General features: G+C 39.5%; 1 protein-coding gene across 1 annotated transcript in view; it reads right to left on the reverse strand.

Moving 5' to 3' along the window:
- LOC134909378 (maltase-glucoamylase-like) overlaps positions 1 to 3,151 on the reverse strand; it is a 395,541-nt gene extending 392,390 nt beyond the window's left edge. The window contains exon 1 of the mRNA XM_063916182.1: positions 3,025 to 3,151. Coding sequence (XP_063772252.1) covers positions 3,025 to 3,151 — 127 coding nt within the window. The remainder of the gene's footprint in view (positions 1 to 3,024) is intronic.
- Between the last annotated feature and the right edge of the window lie 14,377 nt (positions 3,152 to 17,528).

The following is a 17,528-nucleotide window of genomic DNA, read 5'->3' on the forward strand; positions in this document are numbered from 1 at the left end:
GCATTGATTATTGCAATAGTCTACCTTCTGGTTTTACCAAGATGAGACTCTCACCACTACAATCCATTCAGAATGTAATCTTCCTTGCTAGATGTTCATCATCTGCAGATACACTCTGTGAATCCCTCCATTGGTTACCTGTATTCTACCATATTCAATATAAATACTTTTGTCCACGCACAAAGCCATTAACCAAACCACACCAATGTACAACACTTCATTAATCTCAAAATATCTCCCAACCCAACCTCTTCGCTCTTCACAAAATCTACGTCTCTCATCCACATGCATTACTCACTCCCATGCAGGATTTCAGGACTTTCTTTGGGCTACAGCCACTCTGTGGAATGCCCTTCTATGCACAATAAGTCTCTACTCGAGTCTCCAAACCTTCAAGCATTCCCTGAAAACTTACCTATTCAGGAAAGCTTATCAAATCCCAGAACTAATTACATAACTTTCATAAGCTTTCCTATCTAATTATCTGCCTACTGTACAGTTCACACTTCTCTTCCTTCACTTTCCCTTCCTCCGGACCTCGGTTCATCATTGCTAAGTAGCCATATCATGTTGCCCACCGAGAACCTTTGCAATCTAGTGGGAAAATATGCAATAGATAGCACCTATACTTATGTATCAATGCTATTTCCCTATTGATTGTAAGCTTGCGAGCAGTGCCTTCCTACCTCTATAACAGTTTGTTATAACCCAGTTTTGTTTTATCATTGTTTCCAATGAAATTTGCTGAACTATCTAAGAAACTGTTAATAAATACACAATAAATGACCAGTGCACCTTTGCTGTTACTTTTATTACTCTAATTTTCACAGCTATCAGTTATAGGGTCTGCTCCTTCGTCCAATGCCCTGCTGTGTTTTCGTTTATTTCTGTTGCTGATCCTGTAATTTGTCCTGATTATGCTGTTTGCCTACCACCTGTACTTAAACCTAAGAAACGTAACCTGGATACCAGTTACCGCTATCTAATATACAAAGATACAAGGCATATTTACACACTAAAATGCTTAGCACATAGATCTACAGTATTTATTTTAAATGCTTGTAAAAAAAATTATGTGTAGGCATCATGCTTGAAAAAGGGGTTAACAGTTCTATATGCAGAGAAAAAACATCAAATGAATAAATATTTCTAATAAAGAATAAGCTTTTAACAAATGCAGTCTTCATTGCCTCCTAACAACTTCTGTTATTTATTATGACAACAATGACACTTACATTTCAAAGATAGTGAACTTTATAGAAACTCCTATGGTTGTGTGTTGTCAGCCCTCTCCTTATTTGCAATTTAAATATGTGAATATCTGGTTTATTGCACATGTTTACTCAAGGTCTATTTTGGTAAATTCTTTATATTCAATTTAGTAATCCAAGCCATCTGCTTAATTCCAGAGGAAATTTTAATAGCCAAATAAATCATTCTTTATGTGCATGGTGATAAAAAAAAGTTTTGTCATAGAAAGAAACATAGCATTTGACTGCTGATAAGAACCACTTGGTCCATCTAGTCTGCTCCTTTTTAACTATTGGTAACCTCAACCCTACTGTATTTGTGCCTTAGTTCTTTGCAAGGATATTCTTATGTCTATCCCAAGCATGTTGAAATTGCTCTACTGTCTTAAGGATCATATAGACGGGCCGATGTGGGAGAGATTTGTGCTGAGTGAACCGCTCAGCACACATCTCTCTCACCGCTCAGCACAGCGCGATGTGTGCTGAGCGTGTGGGGGGAGATGGGGGGGCGCTCATTTCACCCAGCGGGTGAAGTGAGCGACCCGCTAGATTGGCCTGCATGCAGGCCAATCTAGCACCAGCGATAGCGATGCGCGGGGCTGCGCATCGCTATCGCTGTAGGGGGTACACACGGAGCAATAATGCTTAAATTCTAAGCAATCTAGTCAGATTGCTTAGAATATCGCTCCGTGAGTACCCTCCTTTAGCTTCTACCACCTCTGATCCTGTTTGATAACTTTGTTGAGGTAAAATAAAGAAAAAAGAAAAGAAAAATGTTTTGGTTCTCCTTTGTTATATCTAGAATGCAAAGGTCAAGATGTTTGTATAATGTGGAACCAATTTGAAATTCAATTAGATTTGGCCAGTTTAAGGGTCATGGCTCATTCGCAGATCAACTGTCACATTGAATCAGATCATTTTTGTCATTTCAAGTCTGTAACTCACATTCATAGTGTAAAATTTTAAAATTTTAAAATAAACTATACAATGTTGTCTATTCAAACTGAGATGGCTATGGTGTATCATACTTTAACTTTTTTTTTAGAAATGCACACTGCTGAGTTAGAGTTTCAAATGTAAGGTTCAAAGTTTAGTCACCAGTTATTGCTGGCTGTTTACCGATCACATATCTTAAAAAATTAAACTATAAAATGCTGTCTTTTCATGCTTAAATAGCTAGGCTTTATAGTGTTAACAGTTTCTGATTTGAACATCAAAGTGAGTTTGAGGTTGAAGTTCAAATATGGGTCAAACATGGTAACACTGACTTGAGCATTGTGAACGCTGTTCACCTTGGTCTAATATACAGTAGTTTAGTCATAAGTAGATTAACTAAAGTTTGAGAATTTACTGCAAGTTTTTGAACTTTTGTGCTGATTACATCGTTCATGAAACAAATTCAAGGATTTAATTCTGAGGACATCTCAAGGGCAGTGTATAAAATAACTTAATGTCAAATGGAAACCATGAAATATTTGATTCAATGAAATAGCATTCTGTAGCATCTTCAATTAGTAATAAATACAATACATTATGATTGCCTCTCAATGTATACCTCTCAATTGTTTAAGTGTTATACTGTTCCTTTGTCAATACATAGAAAAATAATTGTTACAACAGTATTTGGTAAAAAAAATAAAACCACAAAAAAAAGTAAAAATGGAAACCATAAGTTTCATGATTGGGGATTTCAAACAGTGTGTAGGATACAGTATTACTGTATATGTTTGTTTGAACAAAAATTTACATATACCGTTTTCATCCAATTCCTTACCTATTTCCTTGAGTCCTGGTTCTCCTGTTGCAAATAGTACGATAAACACTACCGATATTATTGTGACCAAAATGAACATCACAATGAGTGATATCTCTAAAGAACTAAATACTCTTTTTTTCCCCATCTAGAAAAGAAAAAAAAGAAATTTTTTATTGATAATACACAATACAACAAATCCAAGACATAAGTGATAAATCATGAGTTCAAGCCTATCAAGGCAAAAGTAGGAAAATACCCAATTCATAATAAAGCTTGACACTTTATATCAAGAACTGTGTCATCTGTGCATCCTGTTCCACGTACTGGTAGTGGGTTAAATTATTTAATGACAAGCCCAATGAATGAGTCTAATAAGCCACATTCATACAAAAAGACATAACTATCAAAGTAATAGGATGTATACCTGCTATGGGACTCACATCTGTACACCATGTTTACACTTTTAGCAAATACACTGGACCCATAATAATTTTAATATGGAGCAACAAATGTCTTGTAATGCTCACTGTTCATCCATGCTAGTATTGATACCTTAGATGTATAATTATATTTTAATATGTGTATTTTAAAAAATCAAGGTAATATGAGGGTACATTTTAAACATTCATTAATACTGTATACTTCAGTAAAAATAATATAACTTGTGTAATTTCTGAGTATTATCCACATAAATATATATGTAACAGTTTCCATAATTTGTTAAATTGGCATCAACGAGAAGTCATTTGTAATACAGTATTAGACTCCTGGCTCACCTTTACATTCCTGGAATAAAAGGATATTTATTTTATAAGCCCGGGGATGTGTCTTGGTAACCCTCCCCAAACACCCTAAGCACCCAGTTAGGGAACAAACCATGCACCATTGAAAATAATTCAGAAATGTAAATACTGTAATATAGAAGTGTTAGCTGTAAAATATACTATATTGTGACTAATAAGACATAACAAATTAACAACAAAAAACTGAAACTTAACTTTTTGCTGTTCTCTAGTGGAAACATGAGCATACACATTTATTCCAATCAATGCAGTGTAGTCCTAGACTTAAGGCCAAATTTAATTTGCCTTGAAAATCCGTTTACGCAGTAAAAATATGTAAATTGTAAAAAACTGCCTATTCAATTGACCGCATAATCTGATTTGCTGTAATTTTACTGCAAATTTCAATTCACTATCTCTGAGCAGGTGATAAGCTTGGGGAAAACCCCAATTTTAAGTTAAAAATGTCAGGATTTGGTTCAGAACACCTGGGACACCCCCCTAAAGGACTAGTTTTTTATTTTATTTGCCCAATAATGACATGTCATTTTTGGGGTGAAAAAGTGCAAAACTATGGAAATTGAGTTAAAAGGTATGGGACAGGTATATTGGGGTTCTTTATAAGTGGGACAAGTCTTTTTAGGCTTGCAGGTGGGAGTAATCTTTTTTTTTTTTTTTAATTGCGTAAAATGACCCCTATACAGTATATATTTATACCAATATTTATGTATCCCTAAGTTAATTTTAGCACTTATTTTAATGAAAAAACTAGCCTTCTATCATTTTTCACTTTTTTAAAAAATGGATATACTGTACCAGCCATTTTACCGAATTTAAGTACCTAAAATACTTTTATTAAAAATAAACTTCTATACTGTTATCTTATGTTAGTTTACCTTTTTTGGGGTGTACAAGCAAATTTACCCTTTTTTTACTTTTCACACCCATCAACAATTTTTGTGGTAATCCCATTTTTGCTAATTTTTTATTGAATAGATGAATCATGGAAGGTCATACCTGCGAAATGCCAGTTTTTGCAGCAAAAAAGCTGCGAAAGCCGTGAAAATGGCAATCACTGTAAATTACCGTTATTCCACATCTCATTAAATTTGTTTCTATATCTGATACAAATTCAGTGATAGGATAGAATTATAGAATACTGTTAGTCCAATCTGTTTTAAAGCACAGCTGTCACATACAAATGCAACAGTAAATCTTTTTTAGGGTCTTAATTGTTATTTATAAAATCCAATGGTTGTCTACCCCATCAGTGACCAAATACAGCAGGGAAGCCCTCTTAAGTTGGAGTGCTCCTGTGGTGCTTACTCCACACTCGGGCAAGTCGGCGGGCAGATCAGCGGCCCTTGCAGCCCTTGATACCCTCGCTGCCCTTTGTGGCAGAGATGCAGATGTCATGGACGCTGAAGTGGATGTCCGAGTGGCCCCGGGCCCCCCACGGCATGGGGGCGGTGACTGGCGGGTGGATTGACAGCCCCGGAAAGAGAATGCTGGAGGCCCTCATGTCAATCCTAGTAGAAGGACCTGGGCTAAGAGGATAGGCTGTCACTCAGGCACCCTAGTGAGGTAGTGGCGGCAAGGGCACCGGTCTGCACTTCCCACAATCCTGCTCTCAAACATGTGCTCACTGGCAAACATGTTTGATGAACTGTTCCTCCTTCTGGTCAGCACAGGGTCAGGCATTACAATGTCATTTGTCCTCTGCTGAACGACCATATTTTGGACAACCCGGTGTCTCTGTCGGGCTTTGGTCTCTTCAGGGCTGATCGCTCCAACGTTCTCTCAGGAAAAACAAAGGGTGGTGGCATCTGCTTCTACATCAATGACAGATAGTGCACCAATGTCACGATCTTAGGCAAATCATGTAGCCCTCACCTGGAGATGCTAAGTATCAACTGCAACCCCTTCTATTTGCCTTAATTGTCCTTGTGGGAGTTTACATCCCTCCTCCTCGCCTGCATGGACGAAGCCCTGCACCACCTGGCTGTATGCATATCCAACATAGAACAAAAACAATCAGACTCTCTGTTAGTAGTGCTGGGTGACTTCAACAGAACTAACCTGAGCAAGGAGCTACCTAATTCCAAACATCAGGTCACTTGTCCCACTAGGGAAGGGTGCACCCTTGACCACTGCTACACTACCATCAAATCTGCCTTCCGGTCTATCCTGCGTGCTGAACTCAGCCTATCTGACCACTGCCTCATCCACCTACTCCCTACCTATACACAGAAGCTGAGAGCGGTTAAGCCTGTTGTCAAGACTGTTAAGAAATGGACCAATGAGGCTAATATGAAGCTCCAGGACTGCTTCGACTACACGGAATGGGGGGTCTTCAAAGCCTCGGCCACTGACCTGAATAACCTGACAGACACTTTCACATCCTACATCAGCTACAGTGAGGACATGTATGTACCTACCAAGACTTACCACATTTACAACAACAACAAGCCCTGGTTCAATGCCCAGCTCAGGCAACTTTGTCGGGCCAAAGAGGAGACCTATAGCAGTGGTGACAGAGCACTATACAAACAAACTAGGAACTCTCTGACTAAAGAAATCAGGCTAGCCAAAGAGCGGTTCTTGGACAAGCTGACAAACGATCTCTCCACCAATGACCCCATATCTGTATGGAAAAGAATGCAATCCATAACCAACTACAAGAAATATCAAAGTTCACCACCGTGCATAAAGACCTAGCAGATGAGATGAAACACTTTTATTGCAGAATCACAAAAGAAGTACCCTGCGACCCAAACAATCACCACTACGATGCCCCGAACACCGACTGCCAACTCCAAGTACTGCACGTCACCCAAAAAGAGGTTGAGGCACTGTTCAAAAGGGCCAAACCCAGGAAAGCTCCAGGTCCTGACGGAGTGTCACCATCTGCTCTGAGAGCATGTGTGGGTCAGCTCACCCCCATATTCACCAAGATCTTCTACAAATTACTGGAGCTACAGAAAGTCCCTTCCTGCCTCAAAAGGTCCACTATCGTCCTGGTCCCCAAGAAACCCTCTATCACAAACCTGAATGACTACAGGCCGATAGCACTGACATCTGTGGTCATGAAAACGTTCTAGCATCTGTTTCTTAATCACCTGAAAACTGTGACTGGCCCCCAACAGTTTGCCTATTGATAAAATCGGTGTGTTGAGGATGCAGTCAACCTGTGCCTGCACTACATTCTAAAGTACCTAGACATTCCTGGTACCTACACCTACACGAGGGTCCTGTTTGTTGATTTCTACTTGGCCTTCAATACAATCATTCCCAGTATACTCCACCCTAAATTACTTCGCCATGGGGTTCCAGAAGCTACCTGTTCTTGGATAGTAGACTTCCTGACAGATAGGACACAGGTGGTGAAAGCAGGGAATTCACTTCTGAAACGCAGTCCATTAATACAGGGGCCCCTTAGGGCTGTGTCGCCCCTGCTCTTCTCCCTATACACAAATGACTGCAACTCAGAGACACAATCAGTAAAGATCATCAAATTTGCAGATGACACCACCGTCATCTGCTTTATCAAGGATGGGGAGGAATCGGCCTTTAGACGGGAAGTAGACCAGTTGGCCCAGTGGTGCAGCCACAACAATCTTCAGCTTAACCCTCTCAAAACTGTTGAGATGATAATGGACTTTAGGAAGACGTCAGCTAGTGCACCTCTGCTAACGATTGCTGACAGTGTGGTATCGCTAGTGTACTCCTTCAAGTTCCTAGGGACCACAATCTCCCGGGACTTTAAATGGGGGTCCAACACTGATGCTACTGTTGGGAAAGTGCAGCAGAGTTTGTTTTTCCTCAGGCAACTAAGGAAGTTCAACATCCCACAGAAGCTTCTGCTCCTCTTCTACTCCGCGATTGTGGAGTCGGTACTGTGCTCCTCAATACTGGTATGGTACAGCTCTACCAGTGTGAGAGACAGATTCAGGCTCCAAAAGGTGTTCAGAATTGCAGAGACGCTCATTGGGGCCAACCTTCCCTCAGTCCAGGACCTGTACCTGTCCAGAGCTAAAAAACGGGCAACGAAGATAGTAAAGGACCAGCTACAGTACACCGCAGCCACAGCATGTTTAACTTGCTTCCTTCAGGCAGGTGTTACAGAGCCATCCCCGTCAGGTCCACTAGAAGCCTCAAAAGTTTCTTTCCCCAAGCGGTCCGCCTGCTGAACTCCTGAACATTGACTGACTAGACGTACATGTAACTCACTTGTATTCCTACGGTTTACCCATCTGTATGACTTTACTTGCCCCCCCCCACCTGCTTATTTGTTATCTACTTGGCTGTTGTATAGCAAACCGAAGACAAATTTCTAGAATACGCTAGTATACCTGGCCAATAAAGCTGATTTTGATTCCGATTCAATTAACTAGGAGCATTTGCCTTATACGTTTTAGTCAGGTGAAAATGAATGGTCACATTAAGAGCTGCAGTGATTTAATTGGTTAATAGTAAAAAGGAGAGGCTGCATTTCCATTAGTATTGATTCAGACAATAGAACATCTACGTTCAGTGTGGAGGCAAGAGATTCTCTTTGCATAGAACTTAAATCCAAAGAAGCTTTAAATCAACCTTTTGAAGCATACCCAGATTTTCTAAAAACCTTCAATTAAAGCCTAACCATTTAAAGAAACAGCTAACAGTAGAACTCTTGACCTACAGTCAAAGACCAGTATTAGCAAGGGAATTCTGAAATTAGCCTACAGTACTTTATGAGGAAACTTTTGTTCCTGATTTACAGCAACAATCAAAAAGCAGCTGAAAGTGTTTATCTCTTCAATCTTTGGAAGGTTGATAAATCCCCAGAAAGATTAAATTAAAGCATGTTAAACAATGAAGACCTAGATGTTTTAACCATTCCAGCCAACATGAGTAATACATCTCTAGTGGCCACTTTCAGAGTTTAAAGCCTGCCATGCATGAGATACAGTATACATATATTCAGTTGTTGTGTCATTAACTTCATTTTAAATACCTTTTTATTCTTTACTTTAGCTGGTATTTACAACCATACAAATATAATAAAGTTTATGCATTATATCTGATTAAATTCACCCTTGACCCTTTTATGGCTCAATTATCTAATTTGAATTCTATATTACTGCTAACTTAAAGTGAAGTGAGTTACAGTAAGTTATTTAAGAAAACTTTAACAAGGAGAGGCTTGCTTAAGCCACTGTTGCAATCCCAAACAATGTACCTGATGGTCTTAAACAAGTACTTTGGAGGAGATTTAGCAAAGCTTAAAGAGAGATAAAGTAGAGAGAGAAATAGGGGTCTTTTTTACTAAGCTTTGGGTGGCGATAAAGTGGATGGAGATAAAGTACCAGCCAATCAGCGTCTAACTGCCATGTCAAAAGCTGTGTTTGAAAAATGACAGGCGTTTTTTGGTTAGTATTTTATCTCTTTCCAAGGCTGAGTAAATAGACCCCATAGCTAAGGGTTAAAGTGGTGGGAAACGAGGTGAAACTATAATTACTACGTGTGATTGTAGGTGGAATCAGTTCCACCTCCTCGACGGCCTTGTAATTCCATATTATGTATAAGCAGTACCACTGTGTATCATGATGTGAATAAAGGGCACTACTGAGCCATGTAATGTGAATAAGGGGCACTGCTGTATGGCGTAACGTAAATAAGGGGCACTACTATGTGGTGTAATGTGAATCAGGGCACTACATGCCGTGTAATAGGAATAAGACTGGGGTATCTGTGTGGTGTAATTAGATGTGCGGGTACTGTCCCTTTATAAAGTATAAGAGTTAATGCACACATTTGTAGTTTGCAGAGGGATGCCAAATATCCTGGCTCCCCCTAATGGGATGTGGGGGTGGGGAATAAGTTCCACCACCTCTCTAGGACCACTTTAAGCCCTGCCCATAGCACCAACCAATCAGCTCCTAAATGACTTTTCAAACACACCCTGCAAAATGACAGTTAGGAGCTGAGTGGTTGGTACTTTATCTCCACTTTATCTCTCTCCAAACTTTGATAAATATCCCCTTATGTTTTAAATACTAAAACAGAATGTATATGTCATAGACAAAGTTATGTCTTCTGGTTATACTGCCTCCCTTTTAGCTCTCCCTTTCAGTATTCTTCATACATACATATCAATACATTTGATACACAAAAGAGAATCTCATGGCCAACATGTGCCCTCAGGGACTGATGTAAAGATCACCCAACTTAATATTTGATCAATATTCAGAGGCAGGGCATGGTATATTTATGCCTCGAATATAGACACTGTAGATCTTCACGTAGGGCTTCTGGTCACTTTAAGCGAACTCAAAATCATGGAGCCAGTGTGCTAGAGAAAAATAGCTTTACATAAATCAACCAAATTACTTTATAGTGCTTGTTTTTACAGCTGGAAAGACTAAATTATTTGTTCATCTCATTTATTTTTTATTTGTTCCTAAAAAAATAGTAGTTTCTTGCTGGTACGAAAACTGATTCACAAAAGTCTGATCCAATATTTCATATCATGGTAGAAGCCCATTACTGTAGTTGGCATCTTTATCATCAGTGGAACAAAAGCAGCTAAATTAGTATGAATTTACAGCTGACTTGGCATCTTACTGCTGTCATTGTTCATGAAACTCCATACTGCAATATTAGTTGATGCATCTTTCCACCAGCACTGTGCATAAGCCTACAATTAATTTATTTTGAACTTAAAAGGCATTCTGTCACTAAACATTTTAAACACTTAATTTACCTTTAAATGCAATGATATGCTCTAGTGTGCTTCTAAATCTGGTGAAGGGTCCCTGATCATTTATAAATCAAATAGAACATTTGATTATTTAAGCAATAAAGAACATCTGTTTTGATTTGCATCAAAATACATTGCAGATTGACCACTAAAGATAATCAAATATTGTTTAAAAGTCCTTTATATTTAAATTAAAAATAGTAGTGTTACAAAATATATATCTCAAAAATAACTAAATTCATACCATGAGCTCCCTTTGGGTGCTCTCTTCTGAAGTGTGTTAGTGTATAGTGTACATTGCGCTTTTTATATGAACGCTACATGATCATTTTAGAACAATTTAGAATAAGAAATTTACTGTACCACATCTTTATTAAAAAATATTTATTAGTTGGGTATTTGTTATACATAATGGATTGTATCCAATCATTAAAACTTCAGCAAATAACTATTGTTTTTGTGTGTTGTCATGAGCACAGAAAGTACTGTAAGATGCCGGAGACATTGCAGTTGCATATGCATACGCAGCTGTAGCCTCAAACACCACCCCAAATGGTTGTGACCTGCCTGCATTTTTGCAGCCACTCCTAGTTACTTCCCACAAAGGGGCCCTGACTTTCAATCACTGTGTGAATAAATACTTTCTGCGACCACCACCACAAAGCCCTTGTGGTACATGCATAGTGCATTTTAGAAGTTCGCGCAATGGCAAAATATCCCTCGACTGCATACTAAATGGGCATTGCGTACAAGTCTGAATCAGGTCAAATGATTCTTAGACCCTGTTCATACTGCAAATGATGAGGATACTAGAATGACCAGCATGATAGGCAGCATGAGTGATATAACTAGTCACTCAACAGGCTACACTGTTTTTTTTATAGTGCTCTATGCCCTACCCAGAATCCTCAGCCTCCCCATAAGCACTTTTTAACCCAATTTTTAACCCACAGACTGCCAGCCATGGTTGGGATATGGCCATGAATATATGTTCAATTGTGCAGTTTTAAGTTTTAAGCTAGCAATAGCAGCTTTCTTTCTAGGTTTTCACAGTTATTTGGGGTTTGCAGTGATCAGGTGCACGACAGACACCGGGGAAGGGTATAAAGAAGCAAAAATATGGAGCTGCTGGAATATCCCATACAAGTGGGTGTTTCTTACTTGTCCCATCTGATGCATACACACCAGGCAAGTGGTTATGTGTATATAGAATAACAAACACTATGCTGCTCAAGTTCAAGATTTGCCATTTGCATCCAAGGTTTGATGTTTACATTAGAAGCTTAATAAACATCCTACACAATGTAGCTATTCAGCATGAGCCAATCCTGCTGTAAAATGATTTTGAAAAAATGGGCTTACTCTTAAACCTGGTCATGGAGGGGCCACAATGTCTGAGTAACCCAAGTGGGCTTACTTCTCCTCCTGTGAGGTATGGTATAGGAATTCTCTTTTATCATAAGTAACTAACTGTTTCTAACTAATCCTACTGCATTGTAATAGGTTAAGTTACTGCCACAATCAGGCTCCAGTGCTGGGTATGTGGTTGTGGTCATACAGATAAAGCACCTCCTGGATGGTGCTGACTAAGTGGGAGATTTATCAAAGCATGGAGAGAGATAAAGTACCAACCAAATGGCTTCAGTCATTTTACAGGCTGTTTAAAAAATGTCAGTTAGGAGCTGATTGATTGGTACTTTATCGTTCTCCACTTTATCTCTCTCCACACTTTGATAAATATCCCTCTTACTCCCCACTGGTCACTTACTGTAAACAAGTTCTGCTTTGGCAGTGAGAAGAGAGTGAGGTTGGAGACACTGAGCTCAAACGCATTACAGCCAGAGAATGGATAAGCATTTGACATGTATCAGGTACTCTCAGGACAGAAGCAGATGTTGGTATCCTGAGAGTACTATAAGTAAATGATTATTAGCTCCAATAAATTAAACATTATTTCCAGTTGAATGTATCAGAAATATCACAACATACAGATGCTCTTGGAAGTTTAGGTGATATTCATCAAGATGTACAAAATAATATATACTGTAAGTTCTGGATTTGTATCTTATGAATTTAACACACATACTGTATGTTCGCAGAAGGTAAACCAGCCCCTTGCCTCTCTAAACCAATGATAAATAGTTCACAAATTTGGATGTTGATACACTTATACAATTTTATGATCTCACATCAAGAAATGATACATTCCAAACTTGGATTTCAGTTTGACAGCAACCTGTCAATGTATATTTTTGAATATTTCATACTAAATACACAGACTATCCCTACATAATGTTTAGTAATAAGGAAGCAAATCAAATTGTTTCTTTCAGTTTAAACACAATATGATTTATCACTGACTACATTTGAGATAACTTTTACTATCTTTGTAATCAGACTGGATAAACAAGATAATGACTTCCTGTGGAGCTTTTTAGTTAAAGGTATTCACCTTCCTTCATCCTACTTAAAATTTGATTACCTCTCTCAGAATGTCACTTAAAGAAGCTGAATTCTTCAATGGCAATAGAATATATGTCTACAGTCACCAAAAATGGATCCCCCTTGGTGCTGCCGTGCTGGATATTATAGATTTCAGTATGGCAGTGCCAGTTATTGGATGTTATTACAGATGTATACTTTTAAACATACTTTAAGCAACATTAGCTATAAATACAGTTCAGATTAGCACCTAGCCTTGACATTTCCTCTTGATGGCTTTGTTGCTTGGGAACTTTAAGTTTTTCTGTGAATTGTTGGCCATCTAAATCATGTGGCCCCAGCCACAATGGTAAAACTTTTTACACTTCACGGCCAATTTGATGAAGGAGTTCTAAAACCAAAACTATTGTTCCAGTTAACTTTATACATGTACAGTATAATGAGTTGGACAGGCTGGATTTAATAGTGCCTGGCTTGTTTGATACAAATATATAAGTCCAGTTTGCATTGAATCTGTTGATAACAAGGAAAAGGTGAAGGCTTGGACAAAAAAAATGAGGGATACATTTTTGTGGCTGTCCTATACATTTTTGTAGCTGTCCTATTTGTGTGAATAATAGAGATGTGCGTGATCGGGTCTACCCGGATTTACTCGGATTTACCAGAGTCTCAAAACAGCATCTTGTTGGCTCTTGGATATCAATGGATAGCCAATGAGAAAAATCCGGATAAATCCGAACTTGCGTTAATTCTGGCATTAAGAACTGAGTAAATCCGAACCAGCACATCTCTTGTTTTTCCTGAGTTGAGCAACTGAAATAAAAATGTTTTCTAAAACGTTCTTATACAAAAAAATTATATATGTATATACTGAAAAAACTCTGTATAAAATTTGCTTGAAAAAGTTAAATTTAATTTTTACTTTAAAACAATTAACATGACATGATTAGACAACGGCATACATTTGCCATAATCTGCACAAATAAACCACTATTAAAACTGATATGACTTTTATGTCGCAATGTATTTTGTCTATATAATTTTTTTTGTGTGAAATGCATTAATTTTCAAACATCTGCCAGATTATGTGGAGCTAAATTAGAATTGAATGTCTGTCTTTTTTATATTTGCAAAAGCACCCAAAGATGCACTCTCATACAACTATGGCCCTCATTCCGAGTTGTTCGCTCGCAAGGCGAATGTAGCAGAGTTACACACGCTAAGCCGCCGCCTACTGGGAGTGAATCTTAGCTTCTTAAAATTGCGACCGACGTACGCGCAATATTGCGATTACAAACGAGTTAGCAGTTTCAGAGTAGCTCCAGACTTACTCTGCCTGTGCGATCATTTCAGTGCTTGTCGTTCCTGGTTGACGTCACAAACACACCCAGCGTTCGCCCAGGCACTCCCACCGTTTCTCCGGCCACTCCTGCGTTTTTTCCGGAAACGGTAGCGTTTTCAGCCACACGCCCCTGAAACGCCGTGTTTCCGCCCAGTAACACCCATTTCCTGTCAATCACATTACGATCGCCGGAGCGAAGAAAAAGCCGTGAGTAAAAATACTTTCATCATAGTAAAGTTACTTGGCGCAGTCGCAGTGCGAACATTGCGCATGCGTACTAAGCGGATTTTCACTGCGATGCGATGAAAAATACCGAGCGAACAACTCGGAATGAGGGCCAATATGTATACTTTCACATTTTGTTTACTTTATGCTCCCTTATGTCTGGTAAGGCAAAAAGGGGGAATAACTAAAATACAGTTCATCTGGAAAGTATTCATAGCACTTCTTCTTTTTTTCCACATTTTGTTATGTTACAGTCTTATTCCAAAATGTAATAAATTAATTTTTCCCATCAAAATTCTACACACTATACCCCATAATGACAACGTGAAAAAAAGCTTTTTTTGAGATTTTTGCTAATTTATTAACAATAAAAAACTAAGAAATCATGTACATAAGTATTCACATCCTTTGCTTAATACTTTGTTGATGCACCTTTGGCAGCAATTACAACCTCAAGTCTTTTTGAATATGATGCCACAAGCTTGGCACACCTATCTTTGGGCAGTTTTGCCCATTCCTCTTTGCAGCACCTCTCAAGCTCCATCAGGTTAGATGGGAAGCATCGGTGCATGGCCATTTTCAGATCTCTCCAGAGATGTTCAATCGGACTCAAGTCTGGGCTCTGGCTGTGCCACTCTAGGACAGTTACAGATTTGTCCCGAAGCCACTCCTTTGATACCTTGGCTGTGAGCGTAGGGTCATTCTTCTGCTGAAAGATGAACCGTCGCCCCAGTCTGAGGTCAAGAGCACTCTGGAGCAGGTTTTCATCCAGGATGTCTCTGTACATTGCTGCATTCATCTTTATCTCTATCCTGACTAGTCTCTCAGTTCCTGCCACTGAAAAACATCACCACAGCATGAGGCTGCCACCACCATGATTTACTGTAGGAATGGTATTGGCCTGGTGATGAGCGGTGTCTGGTTTCCTCTAAACTTGATGCCTGGTATTCACGCCCAAAGAGTTCAATCTTTGTCTAATCAGATCAGAGAGTTTTGTTTCTCATGGTCTGAGGGTGCTTTAGATGCATTTTGGAAAACCCCAGGTGGGCTGCCATGTGTTTTTTTTACTAAGGAGTGGCTTCCGTCTGGCCACTCTACCATACAGGCCTGATTGGTGGATTGCTGCAGAGATGGTTGTCCTTCTGGAAGGTTCTCTTCTCTCCATAGAGGAATGCTGTAGCTCTGATAGAGTGACCATCAGGTTCTTGGTCATCTCCCTGACTAGGGCCATTCTCACCCGACCGATCAGTTTAAATGGCCGGCCAGCATTAGGAAGAGTCCTGGTTGTTTTGAGCTTCTTCCATTTATGGATGATGGAGGCCACTGTGCTCATTGGGACTTTCAAAGCAGCAGACATTTTTCTATACCCTTCCCCAGATTTGTGCCTTGAGACAATCCTGTCTCGGATGTCTACAGACAATTCCTTTGACTTCATGCTTGGTTTGTGCTCAGACATGCACTGTCAAGTGTGGCACCTTAAATAGACAGGTGTGTGCCTTTCCAAATCATGTCCAATCAACTGAATTTACCAATTTAGCTATAGGAACATCTCAAGGATGATCAGTGGAAAAAGGATGCACCTGAGCTCAATTTTGAGCTTCATGGCAAAGGCTGCGAATACTTCTGTACATTTGCTTTCTTATTTTTCATTTTTAATAAATTAGCAATAATCTCAAAAAAACTTTTTTCACGTTGTCATTGTAGGGTATTGGGGCTAATTCAGACCTGATTGCTCACTAGCTGTGTTTTGCAGTCCTGCATTCACATAATCGCCGCCCACCAGGGAGTGTATTTTAGCTGTGCAAGTATGAGATCGCATGTGCAGCCGAGCAGTACAAAAAGATTTTGTGCAGTTTCATAGTAGCCCAGGACTTACTCAGCTGCTGCGATCACTTCAGCCTGTCCGGGACCAGAATTAACGTCAGACACCCGCCCTGGAAACGCTTGGGAACACCTGCATTTTTCAAACCACTCCCAGAAAATGGTCAGATGACACCCACAAACGCCATCTTCCTGTAAATCACCTTGCGATCGCCCATGCGAATGGACCCTTCGCGCAAACCCATCGAAGAGCAACGAACCGCTTTGTACCTGTGCGACACACCTGTGCATTGCGGTCCATACGCATGCGCAGTTCTGACCTGATCACAGCGCTGCAAAGAATGCTAGCAAGCGATCAGGTCTGAATTACCCCCATTGTGTGTAGAATTTTGAGGGAAACAATGAATTTATTCCATTTTGGAATAAGGCTGTAACATAACAAAATGTAGAAAAAGTGAAGCGCTGTGAATACTTTCTGGATACATTGAAAACTGAACTTAGCAAGGTAGTGCTAATGTGATTGCAATATAATTAGATGGGAAACCATCCACAGAAAATACTTGTTGGAGGTGTTAAGCAAAAGTAGTGATGACTATCTAGACTAGAGATGTGCAGCAGGCATTTTTCATGTGTTGTGTTTGGATTCGGGTCCATGGTCATTTTTTTTTATTCGGACGCGTTTTGGCAAAACCACCCTTTCGGGTTTTGGATTCGGGTGTTTTTTTAAAAAAACCCTCAAAAACAGCTAAAATCATAGAATGGGGGTAATTTTGATCCTGTAGTATTATTAACCTCAATAACAATAATTTCCACTCATTTCCAGTCTTTTCTGAACACCTCACAATATTATTTTTAGTCCTAAAATTTGCACCGAGGTCGCTGGATGACTAAGCTAAGCGACCCAAGTGGGCGGCACAAACACCTGGCCCATCTAGGAGTGGCACTGCAGTGTCAGACAGGATGGCACGTCAAAAAATAGTCCCCAAACAGCACATGATGCAAAGATAAATGAAAGAAAAAAGAGGTGCAAGATGGAATTGTCCTTGGGCCCTCCCACCCACCCTTATGTTGTATAAACATGACATGCACACTTTAACAAACCCATCATTTCAGCGACAGGGTCTGCCACACGACTGTGACTGAAATGACTGGTTGGTTTGGGACCCCA

Source organism: Pseudophryne corroboree, chromosome 4, assembly GCF_028390025.1.
Source record: "Pseudophryne corroboree isolate aPseCor3 chromosome 4, aPseCor3.hap2, whole genome shotgun sequence".
NCBI lineage: Eukaryota > Metazoa > Chordata > Amphibia > Anura > Myobatrachidae > Pseudophryne > Pseudophryne corroboree.